This window comes from Acyrthosiphon pisum, chromosome A1 (genome assembly GCF_005508785.2).
Source record: "Acyrthosiphon pisum isolate AL4f chromosome A1, pea_aphid_22Mar2018_4r6ur, whole genome shotgun sequence".
Classification (NCBI taxonomy): Eukaryota; Metazoa; Arthropoda; class Insecta; order Hemiptera; family Aphididae; genus Acyrthosiphon; species Acyrthosiphon pisum.
The window spans coordinates 81,979,158-81,998,148 of NC_042494.1; the positions used below are offsets into that span (position 1 = coordinate 81,979,158).

Consider the following 18,991-nt stretch of genomic DNA (forward strand, 5'->3'; position numbering starts at 1 on the left):
TGTAATTTAATACTAAACTGTTTATAAATATATGCAAAATAAAGTGTAATGTGCTAAAAACCTAAAAATTTTAAAACAAATTGCTTACAATTAAACTTGGAAGGTCCCCTATCTAAAGTAAGTTGTGGTACTGTATATAAATGTGTATATTTCTAAGAAACAAAGATTATAACAGTAAACAGACGACAGCATTAAAATATCGTAAATACTAAATAGTACTAAATAGTAGTAAACACTAAATGGACCGAGCCCCTATTCCATCAACTATTTCGTGATAGGAATCAGCGCACGAGGACGACGTTTATGACGGTATTTAAAATATATAGCTATACACGTATACCTATATATATATAAATATGTGATATTTACAACTGATAAGCAATAATTGACGGCAATTAATTGGGGAAAAAATTTAAAAATAGCTGGAAAATTAAATTCAACTATAATGTAATCATGATTCATGACATAATTCAAGTATTAAGTTCCACGAAAAAACCGTTAATTTTTTTGGTCGGGAATAGGTTTTGGGTTATAAGACCGGGATTGAAAATATGAGGTAACCGTTTTAATGTTAACATTTATATATTTACCTTGATTACCGATAACCAATAATGAATAACCGCTTCCAGCATTGCAAAACTAAAAGCGGTTACCGGTTTTAAGCCCTGTTATAAAGTAATAATCTTACAACTATGGAGGAACATTTTGTTTTACATTAAAGGGAGTATGATATATATAGGTATTAAGTACAGGTATTTTTTACATTAATTTTGCTAATCCTATGTTAGTGAAAAACACTTTTTCACTAACATAGTATATATTTTTGGAGATCTCTTCGCCGATTGCTTGTTGCATCGTTAATGGGTTTCCAAGAATTTGTCTGAAGCTGTTGAACTTGGGGCATTCGGTCTTCTTTGGTTATAAGGTACAGGTGTGTTAGACGGGAATGTCCAATCCAAGACCTTGTGATGACTACTTCTTCGTGCCTGGATGATGGTGAGGGGGTTTTTCCATGGGTCGATTGATAATTTAATTTATCTAAGTTTGTTTGTATTTTGAGTCTCCTCCCACATTTTTTGCCAGTGACTTTTAGTTACATTGTTAATTTTTATGAGTGCGTCTGATATGTTATTTTGTTCATTGTTACTGAGCTGGGTGATGTTATTGCTTCTTTGGCTGCCTTATCTGCTAGTTCGTTGCCGATTATGCCAGTATGTGAGGGAACCCATAAGAAATCGAATTTTTTGCTTGAAAATGAAAATTTTTCATGGATGGCTTGAATAATTTCATTTTTGGGGTAGGGATTTTCGAGAGTAAGGAGTGCACTAAGAGAGTCACTCACTATAAGTATTTCATTGGACACTAAAGTCGTCGCGTGTGTAATTGCTTTATGGATGGCTTGGCTTTCAGCGGAGAAAATGCTGGTTTCAGAAGGAGGCTTAAACATATAGGTTTTGTTGTTGTCCACAAAGGCGAATCCAGTTCCATGGGATGATTTTGAGGCGTCTATAATATTTAGTTATACACGAGAGCGATTATGAAATAAATATAATATGTATAGAAATATTAAATATACATGAATGTGTCATACATTTAAAATGTATAACTCTGTGGACAAAATATTACAACCGCATACGTGGAAACCTTTAATAGAGCGTAATCCCCGCGAAAGGAATTTTGAAGATGTAATTTTATTTTCAGAAAACCAATTCGTTGAGTTTAGGCCATGACGTATAATATGTGTTTAGTAAATAAGTTTTTTCACATTTTGACATTGCCTTGGGATTTTTTTTTTGTTGATAAATGTATATAACAATATAATATATATATATATAAACAATATGGTCAGTGATCAACTTTTAACTAATCAATAGGTCAAAAGCTAGAAATATACGGGCGCGATGTAAAGTTCAAAAAGTACAACCAAAGACGTTTTGTGCTTCGCCCGATAGAAATTAGTTTCCGTCGTTTAATAGGTACAGTGAGAAGAGGCCAAGAATTAAGACTTTATTCGACTGGAAATCGCTCGTGGGCTTTTTGAGTTGTTCAATTTGTACATCGTTTTAATTCAACAAAATCTGCGGTAGAAGTTCGGGTCTCAAACTTTGAAACTCGACATGCATGTCTAACTTAAAGACGTGCCTGTTATGTATGAAGCCACTGATAATATTATATTTCATAATTATTATAAGCCATGATACATGATGTATAATTTGGCTAATTTTGGATCGTGAATTTTACTTCATTCGTTCCATTTGTTGTATACACTTTTTTTATAATGACACCAGGTATCATGTTACTAATTAGATACTTCATTCCATCAGCGTTATATTTTTATTCCGTGATATAAATTGTTCACTTCCAACCTTCTTATTTTATTGTGCCATTATTTTTAGTTTTTTGTGATCATTCGGATTGTCATTTTACACTACAATTGTTTCAAATTGTTTCAACGTATCGCACCAAATGGATTTCATAATTTCTTTTCATTTTTTTTTCAGTTATATGGTTTACAGATGATAGATTTTTCGTTATTCCGATAGAATTCACTTGTTGTTAACACTAACAATTGTACACTTCCTTATATAAATTAAAACTATTTTAAACATTTTTTTCTTGGTAAATCATTTTTACTTGACCTTTACGAGAACTTCTTAGGTAATTATTTGTACAAAGAAAATAAGACGTAGTTTTCGTAATCTAATAGTGATACTTTTTAATAGAATTAAATTGTCATTATCAGGCTTTACCTGTACCTACTAATGTTCAAAAATTTGGAATTTTTTTCTATACTATCCATGTCACTTTATATTGTTCTTTGAATAACATGATTAGCTATGTAGTTATTTCAACTACATTATTAGAATTATTTTATATATTTAAAAAATTTATTAGATGAAAAAGAATGACATACAAATTTATACTGTTAAAAGTCTTAAAATTGCCTTCATAAAATACGTTCACTGAAATAGTTTTTTTGTTTTACAATGATATGGATAGTAGGTATATAGATTGTATGCAGACGAATATATAGATAAAATTAACTATACTTTTTTTTCTACAGACTGACAATATTTCTGTTTAAAATTCTAATTTTTTTTTTCAAGTTAAATTACATATTATTATCGTTTTCTAATGTTAGGAAAGTAATCAATAATCATATACCTATTATTACGTTTTTATTTATCGTGCATATTATTTATAGTTTGACTAATCGTTTTTGAATGAAGATTTAAAAAAACTAATATCAAAAATCAGTTTGATAATAGTATTTGCACATTTGACACAATTTATGATTATATAGTAATTTGGTCAAACTTATGGAGGTACTTAGAATTTAATTTTAAATTATTTTAATATTTTTTGAAAGAGGAACATTTATAAAAAATAACAGATGTACCTACCTACATATAAGTTACCTAATTTAATTTTAAAATTTATCTTTTTTTATAAATTCAGTTAAAATAATTATTACTACGTCCTACAGACCAGCCTACTGATACGTCATGATGTATTGATGTGTGTACCTACCTTGTAAAGAGTTATCCTGATTTTATGACGCTAAACATATAAGATTTCTATATTATTATGGTTCTATAAAATAGCAAGTACATATATTACGTGTGGTTTATAATTTCATTGATTTATATCATAGCTTTATGAATTTAATAAATTATAATCTAAACGAATTGAAAAGTATAGTGAATTTAAATTATAGTTTTGCCGACAAAAATAACACCCATTGTAAAATCAATATTAGGTATTGGTATCAAAATGTATCGAAGATATATATTTTATAAGATAGGTTATAAATATTATTATATCTAATATATTATAGGTATCAAATATCATAATGAATTTAATATAATAACGTGTGACACTAAACAAGTGAGAATAATATATGCTGACGTACTGTAAGACGTATAGAAATGAAGGATAATAATATATGATCATATTTGTTTACAAAGAGGTACAATACAAATGCAAAATAATAAAATAATATACCTTTCAATAATGCAATTTGAACAATGTATATACAATAAACTGTAAAAATTATGATTATTTTATCGTTAAAAATATTTAATATTTCTTTTTAATACATTTATTTATGCATAATTTTAAATCATTTTACACAATTACTATACACTACTACCTATTTCAACGCCAAATGCAATAGTATACTTATGAATACCTATTTAAGATATTTTATTACCGATTGTAAATTGTAATAATGGTACCTTTAAATAATGTACTATTATCGTATATTATTAAAAAAAGAATATGATCATACATAATAATTGATGCCGGTATTGCTTAAGCATATTTTTCTTTGAAGAACGATAATAATGATAATATTTTTATTTGAATAAAAATTTCAGTCAGTTGAATAAAGTTCTTTGATTATTTCATTATTTTTAAATCTGAAGCTCGTCGAACTGGCGTTATTAAAATGGTTTTCCGATACGACAGGTATGACAGGGACGGGCACGAGGCCGGAAAAAATACTAACTAAATAAATAACAATGTAGACATTAAAAAAATGAAAAGTGAAACACATTAAACATTCATGTGCTAATGCAAACGTGAATCAAATAGAACATTCGTCATTCGAGGATTTCAAATGTTATATAATTCTTGCCAGTTCGAAAAATGTCCTATTGTGCATCACGAACCGTTCCAACGACGGTGGTGACCAAAATATAGACGGTCGCGGTTTGCGGGTGGTAGAATCTGAATTTTATTGACCGTTATTTTAGAACCATTTAAAGGATCCACACATATACGAATGGGTATGGTGAAAAAACATCTCCTAGCAGTCTCATCGAACTTTTACGACTCATACATTGTTATTATCGTCAAAAAAAAATAAATATAAGTCATAACTTTTGGCAGGGCATTGGGAGCGTTTATGACCGACGATAAAAACCGTTACTAACTGGACTATGTCTAGAGCCGGATAAGAAATATGTGGATTTTTGCTGTATTGACAAATCCGAAATCGTAAATTTGTTCAGTAACGCCTAGAAAAATTATCGATAGTTCCGCGTATCACACAAATAAAACGCATTTTCAGTTTTCAGTGGCTTAATTTTTATCTTTTTATTTTAATGTTAAAATAAAATTAAACAAATTTAAATCTTAACTGTAACGGAGGGTCATTATTAATCAACATAATATTTAATACTTCTATCATTTTACATTATTTAGTTTGATCAAAATTGAGTCTTTAAAAGTTCTTTACTCTTTTGACTCTGAAACTATCACTTTGTAAATATATCTAATAACATGTCATTAAAAACAATATAATTTCTAAATATAAGACTGCTAGAAGCCAAGGAAATTATAGTTATAACTTTATAAGTATGAACAATCTTAAATGTGCACCTTCATACATAAAAGGGATTTAAAACATAATAACCCATTTCTGGAAAACATTTTATAGCTAGGTATAAAATAGCTTACGGCTTAATTTAAAATTGTTATTAAAACGTTATTATGTACTTAATTTGTTCCAATAAAAAAATAAGTTTCAAGCCATAAGAAAGTATCCTATAATAAGTTCAATAATCCTTAATAGTAAACCGATTTCATTAATATCGAATATGATCCCAATCATTAATTTAACACAGTTTCAATTTAAACTTGTATTACCCTTCAGGCCAATAGAATAAACTATAATGGTAATATTTTTTTGTTATTTTTCAGTTTTTTGATGATTTTTATGCATCCCCAGACGGCGTCACCAGTGTAAAGTAAAATCGCAATTGTAAACATAACGGCGATGTGTGACCAGAATACATTTGCTATGTTTTGATCCTTTTTGGAAAAACAAATACAATAACAACTTGGATGTTTGTTTATAATTTGCAGATCTATAAGTTGGCTTGTTGACTTTGGCTTGTATTCTATTTTTCTCGTTCGTGATTGAAAGTATAAGCGGATTACCAATCTGTGGTACTTGAACGTGAACAAATTATATGTTACTAAAAATGCATACATTTTCTATTATATAAATGTAGCCGATGTAGGTATATATATTATGTTTCCCCATGTTTTTGAAATATTTTATCCAAAATTATACTATTTATACTCTTCAATTGTAATTCTTCATAAATCATAACACAGTATAGTTTACCACAGTATCACTCGTTCCTGAACACGACGTGATCTCTATACTATATTATTTTTTATCAATTTTTTCTTTTAAGTTTTCATCATAGCTATGATCTTCTCTAAACGCGTATATACAATTTCTAAGAACGAATTTAACGCAAATAACGATTAAGTTATACGATGATTTTATTGAACTGTAAATTGGATATAAACTCTATATTTAACATTCTATATTTGGAATAGGAATTTACAGTCCAATCGTAGTTCAATCTTATACCAAACAACTTGCTGCGGGCTCTGTCTTTATAATGGTTCACCTTCAAAATGGGTCATAATAAATTCTCATAAAATAACTAACCCGAGACCTACTCAGAATTCTGAAATGAAAAACTAAAATAAATGAAAGATAACAAGGTTATTCGGCGAATTTAAACGAAACAATAGCAGTCCTCTATCGTCTCGACGTTTTCAATAGTGAGCCACAAAAGCCACAATCGTGATTAGAAACCTTAAACGCACCGAAACACAACGCGTCGGATAGGCATAAGAGATGCTTAAGATTGAAAAGTAACAAGTACACAATTGTCAATAAATTTACTGAAAGTACTTAGTTTACAGTCCGATTCTAGTAAATCAGTTTCAGCACAGTCGGGTGCTAAAACGACTACTGCAGTTTATTTATTTGTTTGTTTTTTTTTTCATTCCGCGGAAAGTTTTATTGCTGGAAATAAAAATAATGAAACTTCAAGTCACGTAGCATTTTTTTTCTAATTATGTTCCCTCTGAAAATTTGCCAAACATATAAAATAATAAAATTGTAGTCATTTTATGCCTCAAGCATAAATTCCCCATACACAAACTCGACATAAAACTACAGTCGCCTACAATAAACCTTAATAACCCGGAGAAGCGGGAAAAATCTAAAACTAGGTTTCTTTTGATAATATTATCTGATTGCAACCCGATCCCATCGCCAACGAGGTAATAAATCCTTAATGTTTTCAGCAACCACCGAATGAAAATAATTTAAGATTTCTTTTGCACACAAACGAAAAGCTAAAACTTCGTCGTTAAAATGACCAAGAAGGTTTTGATACTTAACGATATTTTTATGACCATTCTTATTATATAAAGTGAAAAAATGAACGTTTATACTATCGACAATTTATAATTTTATAAACAATAAAACTGAAAACAAAATTGATACGTATATTCTGCTGAACTGCAATGATATCATGTTAGGTATGCCATAACAATAATAGTGCATGTGTGCTGTTATTTAATTGCACGAGAAAAAGTTTAGACCAAAACAATATAACTGTTCTATCCCATATTACATTTTCTTACTATAATATTTGCTATTTAATGTGTATTTTGAATAAGTATAACTCATCATTAAATTATTGAGTAATTATTTTCTTATCATAAGCTTTCGTTATAATTTCAAAGTTTATTAATAAGGGAAATTCACGAGCGCCATAAGCAAACTGCTTTGAAGTATTCAAGAACGTAATTGGATACGTCATTTAAGACTGAAAACTTTAAATGCGTTTAATAAATCCACGAACCCAAGTCAAATACATAATACTTATAGCACAGTTGTTAATGACACTCCGAAATATTATTTATAAACGTTCTTCTCGACATGAATATGTAAATCATTTTATTTTTGTAGTTCATATTTTATACTTGTTAGTTGTTCATTATTTATAATCTTAGATAGGTACTTTTTTCGCCTATCTATACTCTTGAATAATTTTGTTTTCTTCTTAACAATATGGTATACAATGTATGTCATAGTTGAGTAGATTATTGGTAAATAATTTATACTATAAAATTATAAAATATGATTTAATTTCTCCAATTTTTGTATTTACCTACAAATGGATATTCAGAATTTTAAAATAAAATAAAAATATAAAAATTTTATTAAAAGTTCTATTTATATTTTATAAAATGTTATAAGTTGTTTGCTATTTAATAATTTATCTACCCCCGCACCCCACACCCACAAAAATTAGCTCTAATTTAAACCTTGCAACTTTACCCCCCCCCCTTCCATAATCTAGCTCTAATTGCGCTACTAGAGAGTTGCGCCGATCAAATTAACATAATATTATAATACATTTTTAGAAAATTGACTAGATTGTGCATCATATTAATATGAAGTTCAAGTTCCAATAAAATATAGTTTTGCGGCTGGACACCGTATTGTTTTATTATTTAAAATGCATTAGAGATAAAATACTTTGTACATATTATAAATCAATATCAAAATATCACTGTTATAATATATCATACATTTCCTTCTTTTTTTTTTTTGTAGCAATAAAAAACTATACCTATTCATGTATGTTCACGTTATCTTCACCGCAGTACAAAATTTACGGAGCTTTTTGAATACACCATTTTGTGAATGATATGATTCACAAAATGGTGTATATGATCAAACTATAACTGTCAAGCATAAAATACTGAATAAAGTTTTGATAAGATGAAAGGTTTTACTAAAACATTTTTTGGACTCGTGGTTAAAATGTAAAACATCGGACGAAATAATAAAAGTTGTGTTTCAATTGTATAGAAGTGCTTTCACACCTCCAGAATAATAAAATTAATTTACACAGATAGTACTGGACGTATATGTTGACATGTTTCAGTGTTATAATAGAAATACAATTAATATATATAACACACTCGGCTAATAAAATGTATACAATTTTATAATATACTTCATCTGTTAGCACGTAATTATATTAACATAATATTTCAGGTAACGTGAAAATCATATTTTGTAAAAATACTTGTAATCGTATCTTGCTGTGTAGACGTGTAGTATAAAAAAATACTTTCTTTTGTCAATTATGTTAAAAATTATTAAACTTCTTATACTTCATACGAAACAATTTTATAAAAATGATTTGTGATTTTATAAATGTATGTAAAAAATATGTTAAACAGTCACAAGGAATTATTGCAACTATATTAAAAAATAATACTCAATACCTAATATCCTAATACGATTTTGTATCGAATATCTAATCTGCAGCTATAATTATTATTCCCTTTGTATCGGAATATTTATAATATTATACACAACCATTTATACACTAATAAGCAGTGACAGTTGTTTATAACAATAAGTGTATAAATAATTTTAAGATATTAAAATTTTTAAATGAACATTTTTGTTTATTTATTTAATTTATTCAAGTTATAGCAAGTAACAATACTTTAATTTGATCATTGTTTCGCATAATACTGTACAAAATGAGTGTACTTTTAAACAACCATATTTTAAAATTAAAACTACTTAGAAAGTATTACGTTGCTTTTAAGTCTTCGGGTCGCGCATATAATTTGTTTAAGTTTGAATCGCGATTATTAAGTGTAGTAGTCGAATTCGGTTAAAACCTTAATTAAATCTCTGTGCGTACAAAATTCGTATGCTAATTTTATGAGCCATCATACGGCGCACATTATACGGTAAAATATCAAATCAATAACAATAACGTTTCGGTGTTATGTGTTTAATATATTTTGTTTTCACCACCGCATATTATTATTTTATCGATCGAACGTATTTTGTCAACTACAGCTATCGTCATAATATAACAGTAACAATAATAATAATATATAATAACGATACCTGATATTCCGTCGTATGTCCACCACTCGTCCCAACTGGCCTGTACGCCTGTAACAATATAATAATACACGAAATCAATAAATTACCGACTAGCTATTATACCGCGGTACGCGCACGGTGCGTATAATAATAATTATAATATTATGTATACTAATTACATTGGTTTAACAACAATTATTAGATGCCTTACTCGTAAATTTGTGTCCATAATAGTAATAATACATGTATATTATACACGGTTAAATAGGAATAAGCGTCATACACGACGAGGCGCCCCCCTCGATGTCAATCCATATAATTGTCGTTTGTTGTATTAGTCCCCGTCGGGTAATATGCATATGCGTATTGCGTTTGCGTATATATGCGATTAATGAGTATAGACATATCTGACCGATCAATCGACTTGCCTCGTTATCGTGTTCACGTAATATATTTACCTAATTTTATAATAATATTGGAACTTTAAATATGTTGAAAAATGTATTGTTTTTGACCTATACAGGCTACAACTGTGAGAAACTCTCTTTCACTTTGCCCGAGATGCACATCTCCATAATAATAAAAACAATTCTTATAGTAGAAGGTTTACCTATAGACGGCGTTGTTATTTCTTTACCGCTTATATAGGTTTCTGTTCTTTTCGCTATTTTGACAGATAATAATCGTTTGCGTAGATAATAATAATAATAATAATAGTATTATATTACCGACATTCTCTCGACGATAGTATTATAATAGTGTTGGTTGCGGCAGCGGGACAATCATTTCCGCTTACGCTCCGAAAAATCCTTTTAAGTACGGCATGAGAAAATACACCACTCGTCTCCGATTGACTTCCACCGTTATATCATATACGTTCGCGGCGGCGGGCAAAAGGACGAGCGGATATGATATTCGTTCGGCGGCGCCATCGAGTCGGTTTGTGTTGCCAACACCGATTAATCTGCTCCGCGCGACCACCCCTCTCGTCTCGTATATTATACACCGTCCCCGGTTTTATTATTGTTGCCGCTTTTCTGCTCGCACGCACACACACACACACACACACACACACACATACGTAGTTTTCACCGAGAGATATATTTTAGTTTTTATTTTTTTCCCACCCACCCGCTCGCTATCGTCTCTATACATTTATATTCTCACTCGCATCCCTATCGCCCTCTGAGGCGCGACCCCTATATAGACGTACATTTCTGGGCCCGCCTTTAGCGTTTCCCTCGCGGGCGCCCGAAAGACTAGACGAAGTCCTGCCGAGTGGCGTCGTCGTCGGCCGCAGCAGTGAGTCGTCTTCTCGACAGTGTATATCTTTATAAAAGAAAATTTTTACGGTTCAACCGATAAACCCTCAACCCGCCCACCCACCGACAGACAAACGGACGACATTTATTATCATTTGGTTGAATCGATGCGGAAAACCATAATATTAACATGTACGCGCGTGTTTTATTCGCTTATCGGCCTATCGTGCCAAGAGTGGCGAGCATCTTTCGAACCCTGCACATCACCCACACGACCATCCCCTCCAAACAGTCAAGGACGCAACCCCACCGGCACTCGTCTTCGCTTGCTCTTGTCAATCGCCCATTTAAAGGAGTAAAACAATAACGAGTACCTATACAAACTAAACACTCGTAAACGATTGCCATTTCGTGTGACGTGATTTGTATGTCACATAATACATCGTTTTTTTCATCACAGTTTATCGTTTGTCCTTACAAAAATAGATGTAGGAGATTCATTTATACGCATTATCTCCAGAAGTTATTACGTTTTTCGAAGTATTTTTTTCAGAAAGTTCTAAAACATAACGAAACGACATTTACGATATGTTAATATTATACGAATTCGATCAAAAAAGTGCGATCTGCTGATATTGAACATAATATATTATTATTACATTATTATAATTTATAATATTGAGACTCTAACGATTCTCAATAATTCTATGAAACTGACATTCGCTAAACAAATAAAATGCATAAGTATAATGTGCGTCGCAATATAAAAGTTTTAAAAAGATACTGTAACATAGAAAAACGAAGTCCATTAGTAAATCACCAGGACACTGTTGAAATAAAATGGTAAAAAAAAATAAAATACATTAAGACGGTATTCTGCAAAACCAGAATCATCCATATGGAAAAATAATCAAATCGAACATGAGCGAAAAACAAGCCTAAACATAATCTCGTATGTAACAGTATAACAATATAATAGTACGTATATATATCATACGACACGCATATCGTACACATGTTTAAGTACAACTTAATATTATGCACTCAATTTGCTTTTTTTCGTGAAACCCACGCAGAAAACACCGCAGAAAGCAAAACCAATTATAATAGGAGGATTAGGTATACATGTTACAGCAATGTGGAATACCGGACAATGTACACATTATAAATAAATGTGTATAAATATATAATAATTATAATTATAAATTATAATTTTACTATTACCTATTGGCTAGTTATAATAATTTATAGTATTGTTTTTCAACTAGGTATATTATATATTTTTTAAAACAATTATTACAATAATAATAATAATTGTTATATTATATTAGTGGAATGAAAAAAAAATTAACAAATATTTTCATTATGTTATTTTTATAATAAATTAAATTCAATGCAATTTTACAATAAACTATGAAACTAAACAATGTTTATTAATTTTACTCATATATTATATAATATTATAATATAATATACTAACAAAAAAAATTAACAATTATTATAGTTTTGTTTTTATTATAAATTATATTGTAAAATTGCATTGAATTTAATTTATTATAAAAATAACATAATGATAATATTATTTAATTTTTTTTTTTCATTCCACTAATATTATATAACAATTATTATTTTTTTTTTTTTTTTTTATTGATCTTATAAAACATCGGCTTCTGTGGCCATTAGTTTACAATTTACAGTAATTTAAAAATATTTACAATTTCATAATATATATATTGTGGAAAAGGGCTTAAATTAGGTTGTATAGCTGGATTTCTTTTATGTACAGTACCTATGATGTTGCGGATTGATTGGGTGTCAGGTCCTAATGCTTCTCCGATTTGTTGAGATATGTTGTATTTTTTCCTCATGTCATCATATTTTCGGCATTCAGTAATAATATGTTTTACTGTTATTATTACTATTATAATTGTTTTAAAATATTCATAATATGATAATAAATTTAATAACCATTGTTTTTTAAAAAAATACAAATAGGTAAAAAACAATACTATAAATTATTATAACTATAGGTAATAGTAAAATTATAATTTATAATGAAAATAAAAAATAGGTAATATTAGTTGGTATAAAAAAAAATCGTGATTCACATTGCCCAGGCAGGTACACATTGCCCGGTATTCCACATTGCCCTTAACATAATATATATATTGTACTCGCGGTACTTTGTGACTTTTTCGTTAACAACGGCATAGCGTGTGATTACGTGGCAACAAAAAATGTAATGTGCCCATTGGAAGTAATTCCATCAGTAATAATAGCGACATAATACAATAGTAGATATTATAAATTATTATTAAAACGACGATGGTAAAATACACTTATATCATTTTAAATGTGGGATAGGTATTCTTTCGGGAGAACGCGACTATACACGTGTATAGTCATGACTACACGCGACGTCGACCCGATTAAATCGTGTGTGGACGATATTTTTAAAATCAATTCACACTTACGCTACTGCAGCAACAGAGAGGGACAGAATGAGGAACTTTCTCTGTTTGCACTCTGTATAAGATATTATATAATAATATATTAATTATATGTGTGTCTCGGGGGACGAATGGCTCACGCATGTGTCGGGACTCGGGAATACATCCAAACATAACATAATTATTGTATTGTTAAATATTTACGTAGGAGTGATGACTGTAGAAAGTGTGCAGCTTATAGAAAGAGTACTGTTTCATTGTAATTGTATAGGTAGGTGTATTATATAGTAACTAGGTACACCTACTTAAACTCCCATACATTTTTCTATTTATTCCAATATTTTTCTTTTCTAGAGCCCCGAAGCCCAACCCCTTATTAGCACCTATTTGGGTGTGAAGTAGGATTTAAATTTTAACGCCTATTCAATAAACCACTACCTATGTCACGCCTCCCACTGTCGCCTTTGATCGAATAAAAAACACGTCGCGCCGGAGACCTGTCCGCAGTACGCAATAATCGTGGTTTAGACATGTATTCATGGTCGCATTCGTGCGGGTTCACACGGTCTATAACACGATATTATTGTGTGCGCATTTTTCATTGAAAAGCTATACTGAACGCGTGGCGTCATATCATAAAACATTCGATTTGAATTAAAGTATTACGAAATGACGATGAACGGGTAACGATTACCTACTACGTAGTACATTTTTTTGTTCACGCTAATACCTACCTACTCGTATACCATGGACGTGCGTCTCTAATCACGATATACCTAACTATAATAGTAATAATAATAATGATAATAATATAATCATCACTATAATACGTGTCACGCGTATATGTATTTGGGCTTAACATCATTGGAACCGAGAGTTTTGAATGTTCTCGATTTGCCAGAATCGTGATTTTTTCCAAAATCATAATGCTATTGAAAATTTCCAACGACCAATATTTCACAATATGACTGATAATCAAAATAGAATTTTTGTAAACAAAATTACCACTACGATCTTGATATCTTATTGACTTATTTTATTCCAATAGCGATACGGATAACCACTTAACACTGGTCGATGGTTTATAATGTTATAATATTATACCGATTTATTCACCAGATGGCAAGCATGCGTTCATCCTCACCTTTTATCCTAAAATAATGCATATATTCAATATATTCTAGTTCTTTAACAATTTTAAGTAGGTATTCTTAAAAAAATATTTTCAAATACCTGTTTACCTGTCTAATTATACTTAGATTTAAGGAGTCATAACTCATAATCCTCATTAAATATACAATATTTTCAAAAAAAATTATGAGATTAACAATTTACAGTAAAAAACGATGGTTTATGACTTTGTATAAAATTAAATTGTATCACCATCATGGGAAACTTCTTAAAATGTTTATAGAATACTCCTTAAGAATAAATAAATATGTAGTAAATAAAAATTTTTAATAAATGCATTATTAAAAGAATGCGTTATGAGGCAACCATACTCGGCGAATGACCCTGCAGTATATATTAAGAGATATCATTTATACAAAAATAACAAATTATATATTATCTAAAAATGCCACACATTCACTAACAATACAACTGATGAAATACTAATTAAGAATTAACGTTATGTGTTGGCTCAACACAAAAATTAATGTACAGTGTGGACTGTAGGATCAACACGGATTAGTTGTAGCATCAAACAGCGTTATAACAGTGAACAAGATAAGTCATCACAAATTCACAAACGACTGCATTATAAGTCTATCTCGATGATAAAAGGAGCTGTTTGGACGTAAAAAAACGCTCTCTTCTACGCTGCGCAGCAGTTTCTCCAAAACTGTTCGCCGTTGCGCTTGTCGAGCGCAGTGTTGAGCAGTATTATCTAGATAATTTATCTAGATAAAACTACAACATCTTTATTTCATCTAGATAAATAAGATATTATAATACCTATAGGTATCTGATTGTCATCTAAGATAAACTGTATATCTAGATAAATAAATAATTTTTAGTTTTGATTGATTTGTTGGTATTTTGGTACCTACTTATAATTTTTAATTTTATCTTATCATTGATCAAACAAAATATTATTACACTATTAATGAAAATAAATGTGAATACATTTATTTTTTTCATAACGGCAAGTGTATTGATATAGCCATATAGGTATAGTATCTCGGCACATTATCGCTGACACGAATGTGTTTATTCCTTGGATCATATTATACTCACAGATATAAATAATAACTAGATAGCCGACTCCCATATACAACAAAATTATTGAATTACGATGCCCAGCGCCATTTGTCAATTAGGCAACGTTTACATTTATTCACATACATATTCACTTATATATACATATATTCTGATAATACTATTTTGGCCAAGTTGTAAATGGCTGCCTGCATCATTGATAAGAAGAAGTCGGCTATCTTGTTATTATATATATCTGTGATTATACTACATATAGTATATGATTCAAGGTTTACGGCCGTTCTTAGGGCCAGTTGCACCGTCTCTGATTAAAGTTAACCGGAGTTTAATCGGCCAAATTTGCCCGGTTAAATATCTGTTATCAGCTGATTAAGCTTAATCGAAGTTTAACCGTATACGGTGCAACTGGCCCTAAGGGCTTACAATGTTAAATGTACGGTTAAGTGTCGGTTAACTTTAACCGGACATTGTAAGAACGGCCCTTATTCTGTTATTTGTTATTACGTTTTTCGTCTAATGTTGATTATAGAAATGGTTTCAAGGAAATAATATCGTTCTTGTCTATTATATTAAGCTAAATAATATTGTTATTTATTGCGTAAAACTGTAAAACCCTAGACCAGCGGCGCACATTATTTCGTGAACTCGTGATGGAAATATTCTATTATGAGGCATGACTGCAAGTCTATACTCCGTATAGTATATTATAGTATAGTATAGGTATACAGAAATAAATCATTGTTTAACAATTAAAATAAGGAATTGCATAGAAAAATTGTTTGTTTAAATGAATGGTCATAAAATAATAAGATGATTCGTCTAAAATAATTAAGATATGTATTTGTTTTTTTCGTATTTTATACAAAAATACGAAATATCTATTATGGTAGATATATAGATAAAAAAATATATATCTTTATCTTTATCTAGGTAAAAGTAAAAATGATCATTTGAATCTGAATTTAGATAATAAATTGTTTACGAAATTATCTTTATCTTATTTAGATATTATTTTTGTTATCTGGGCTCAACATTAGTCGAGCGGCACACCAATGTTGAATCGGTAACGAGCTCGCAAGACTCGGGAACTCGAACACCGAACGGTTAGAGTAGATATAATATACGACTACGCGTCTGCCACTTGCACGAGGCTGTCGACGTGCGTGTAGGTATTATACGTCGTATTGTGTACACATTGCAATATTATCATACTGACGATGAAACGTTTTGGCGGGAGACGATTACCGCGAAATCCCGCTGTTTGCGTCGTTATATTAACCGCCGTCGCGAGTCTGCAGACGTGCAGGGTTAAACCACCATCGCCACCGACGCCGACGGCAGAAAACTTCCAATCCCGCGCGGCCGCAGCGGTGTATGTGTGTGTGTGTGTGTGTGTGTGTGTATATATTGTAATGTATAATAATATAATATTATAATGACCCGCCGAGTGTGTCGAACGCCATCTGTCGCGTGTCAAGAGCGGTTGTCGCGCCCGCCGGTGCCCTCGCTCAGATATTATAATAATAATATGTACACGAGACGCGGACGTTAAATTATCATTATTATTATTATTATTATTATTATTATTATCGCCGTCGTCGTAACGATGAAGGCGATGAACCGCGAACGCGCGAGCGAAGGAGGAAACTATATTATTATTATACGGTTTCCGGCAGATGGTTTCCGGTTTGTTCGCGGAATTTCCACATACATGTATTATACTAATACGTGACCGACGACGTATAGTGTCTTATCGTTCGCCCGACACTTGGTCGAAGGAAAATCGCGTGATCGCAATACGCGGTAGGAGGAGAGGGGCGATTGATGACATGCTCTGGTTGAATCACTGTTAGGATGTTTTTGTAGTGATTAAACATTTTGTCGTGTCTAATAGTTATAATTTATCTCGGAACATGGGTTTTTTTTCGGGAAGGAGGGTATGAACTAAATCTAAGTAAAGTGTACATATTATCATTATATAATAATATACACTTGATCATACGCGATACACGTACACGGCATGTATAATGTCTGTAATACAAATTATGCAACTTTTTGTTACGAAGAATTCGAAAAGGAAATAATCTTTACTTCTCCCAATATCCTAAACTATCAGGTGTTTAACTGCTATCGACTTATTATTATCGCCTTCTATAATAATAATCCTCCTTGCGATGATAATGATATAATAATATCGTATTGAATTTAGAGTAAGTACCACCTATACTACCTACACGGCTACACATAAATAAGATGTTGTACGCGTCGCATAATGGGCTTAACTATGGTATTCTGAAAATATACGTGTGCATTTGCAACTAATGTGTGATAATTATATTTTACAATTGTTTTGAAAATAATAATAATAAATGCTCACGTCGTTTGATGTTGTACACAATATATGGCTTGATATCAGTAGTCCGATAAAACCCAAAAAGTCGAACGCGCGGCGACGGTCGTCAGCAGCTGTACAACAAGATTGCCTCACACCGTTTTAATAAAACAGAAAACTAAAAAACACTCTAAGAACGCATTTGCCCATGGCTGCTGTTTTATGGACGGAGATAAAAAAATAAATAAATACCGACCGTCTAAAAGCTCAACGCAGTTAGGTCTACTATTATAGGTGTTCATAGATAAATAATAATATAATAATCCTATAATGTGATCTATCTAAACCACGAAAAAAAATTGTGTGGAAACTACCGTGAAAGAAGGCGCGCGCAGATAAGAACGATGGAGTAAAAACCCTTACCGTGCTCTGTATACCATTTCGATGGTAATTACTAGAACCGCGATTACGGGGAGTTTAAACGGTCTCCGTCTGTTCTCTTGCCCGCCGCCGTCGCCGCCGATAAAAACGAGATTTCCGCGAAAACGATGAAAGCTTTTCATCGAGACCGTTATCAGATGACTTCCCTCATCCTTCTCGCGCGCGTTACACAGACCGCTTAAAACTGCGGTTGCTATGAAAAATCTATTTAACGGGCTATAAAAATAAAAAAAAAAAAACATTATATAATAATATACTTTATGCAGGCGTCATATTATTATACGCTGACGCATTTCGAACTATACCTACTTTACGCAGTCGCTGATAAATTATTATTTTTTGCGACTACTATAAAAAAAAACGGTGGATATGATATTATGATGGGTGCGCGCTGTTTTTAATAAGCCAGATAAACAGTACCTATAGGTAGATAACACGCACGATATTTTATGACACTTTGTCAAATATTACTTTTCGATGGATTGTGCAGGTTACTTAAGACAAATTATGTCATTGCACAATTGACTTAATTTTTTTATTTAAT

At 30.9% G+C, this 18,991-nt stretch overlaps 1 protein-coding gene across 4 annotated transcripts in view; it reads right to left on the minus strand.

Moving 5' to 3' along the window:
• LOC100159868 (carbonic anhydrase-related protein 10) overlaps window positions 1–18,991 on the minus strand; it is a 124,520-nt gene that overhangs the window by 90,338 nt on the left and 15,191 nt on the right. For all 4 annotated transcript variants that reach the window (XM_029487622.1, XM_029487621.1, XM_029487623.1 and 1 more), the window contains exon 3: window positions 9,764–9,811. In XM_029487622.1, the coding sequence (XP_029343482.1) occupies window positions 9,764–9,811 (48 nt within the window). The remainder of the gene's footprint in view (window positions 1–9,763; window positions 9,812–18,991) is intronic.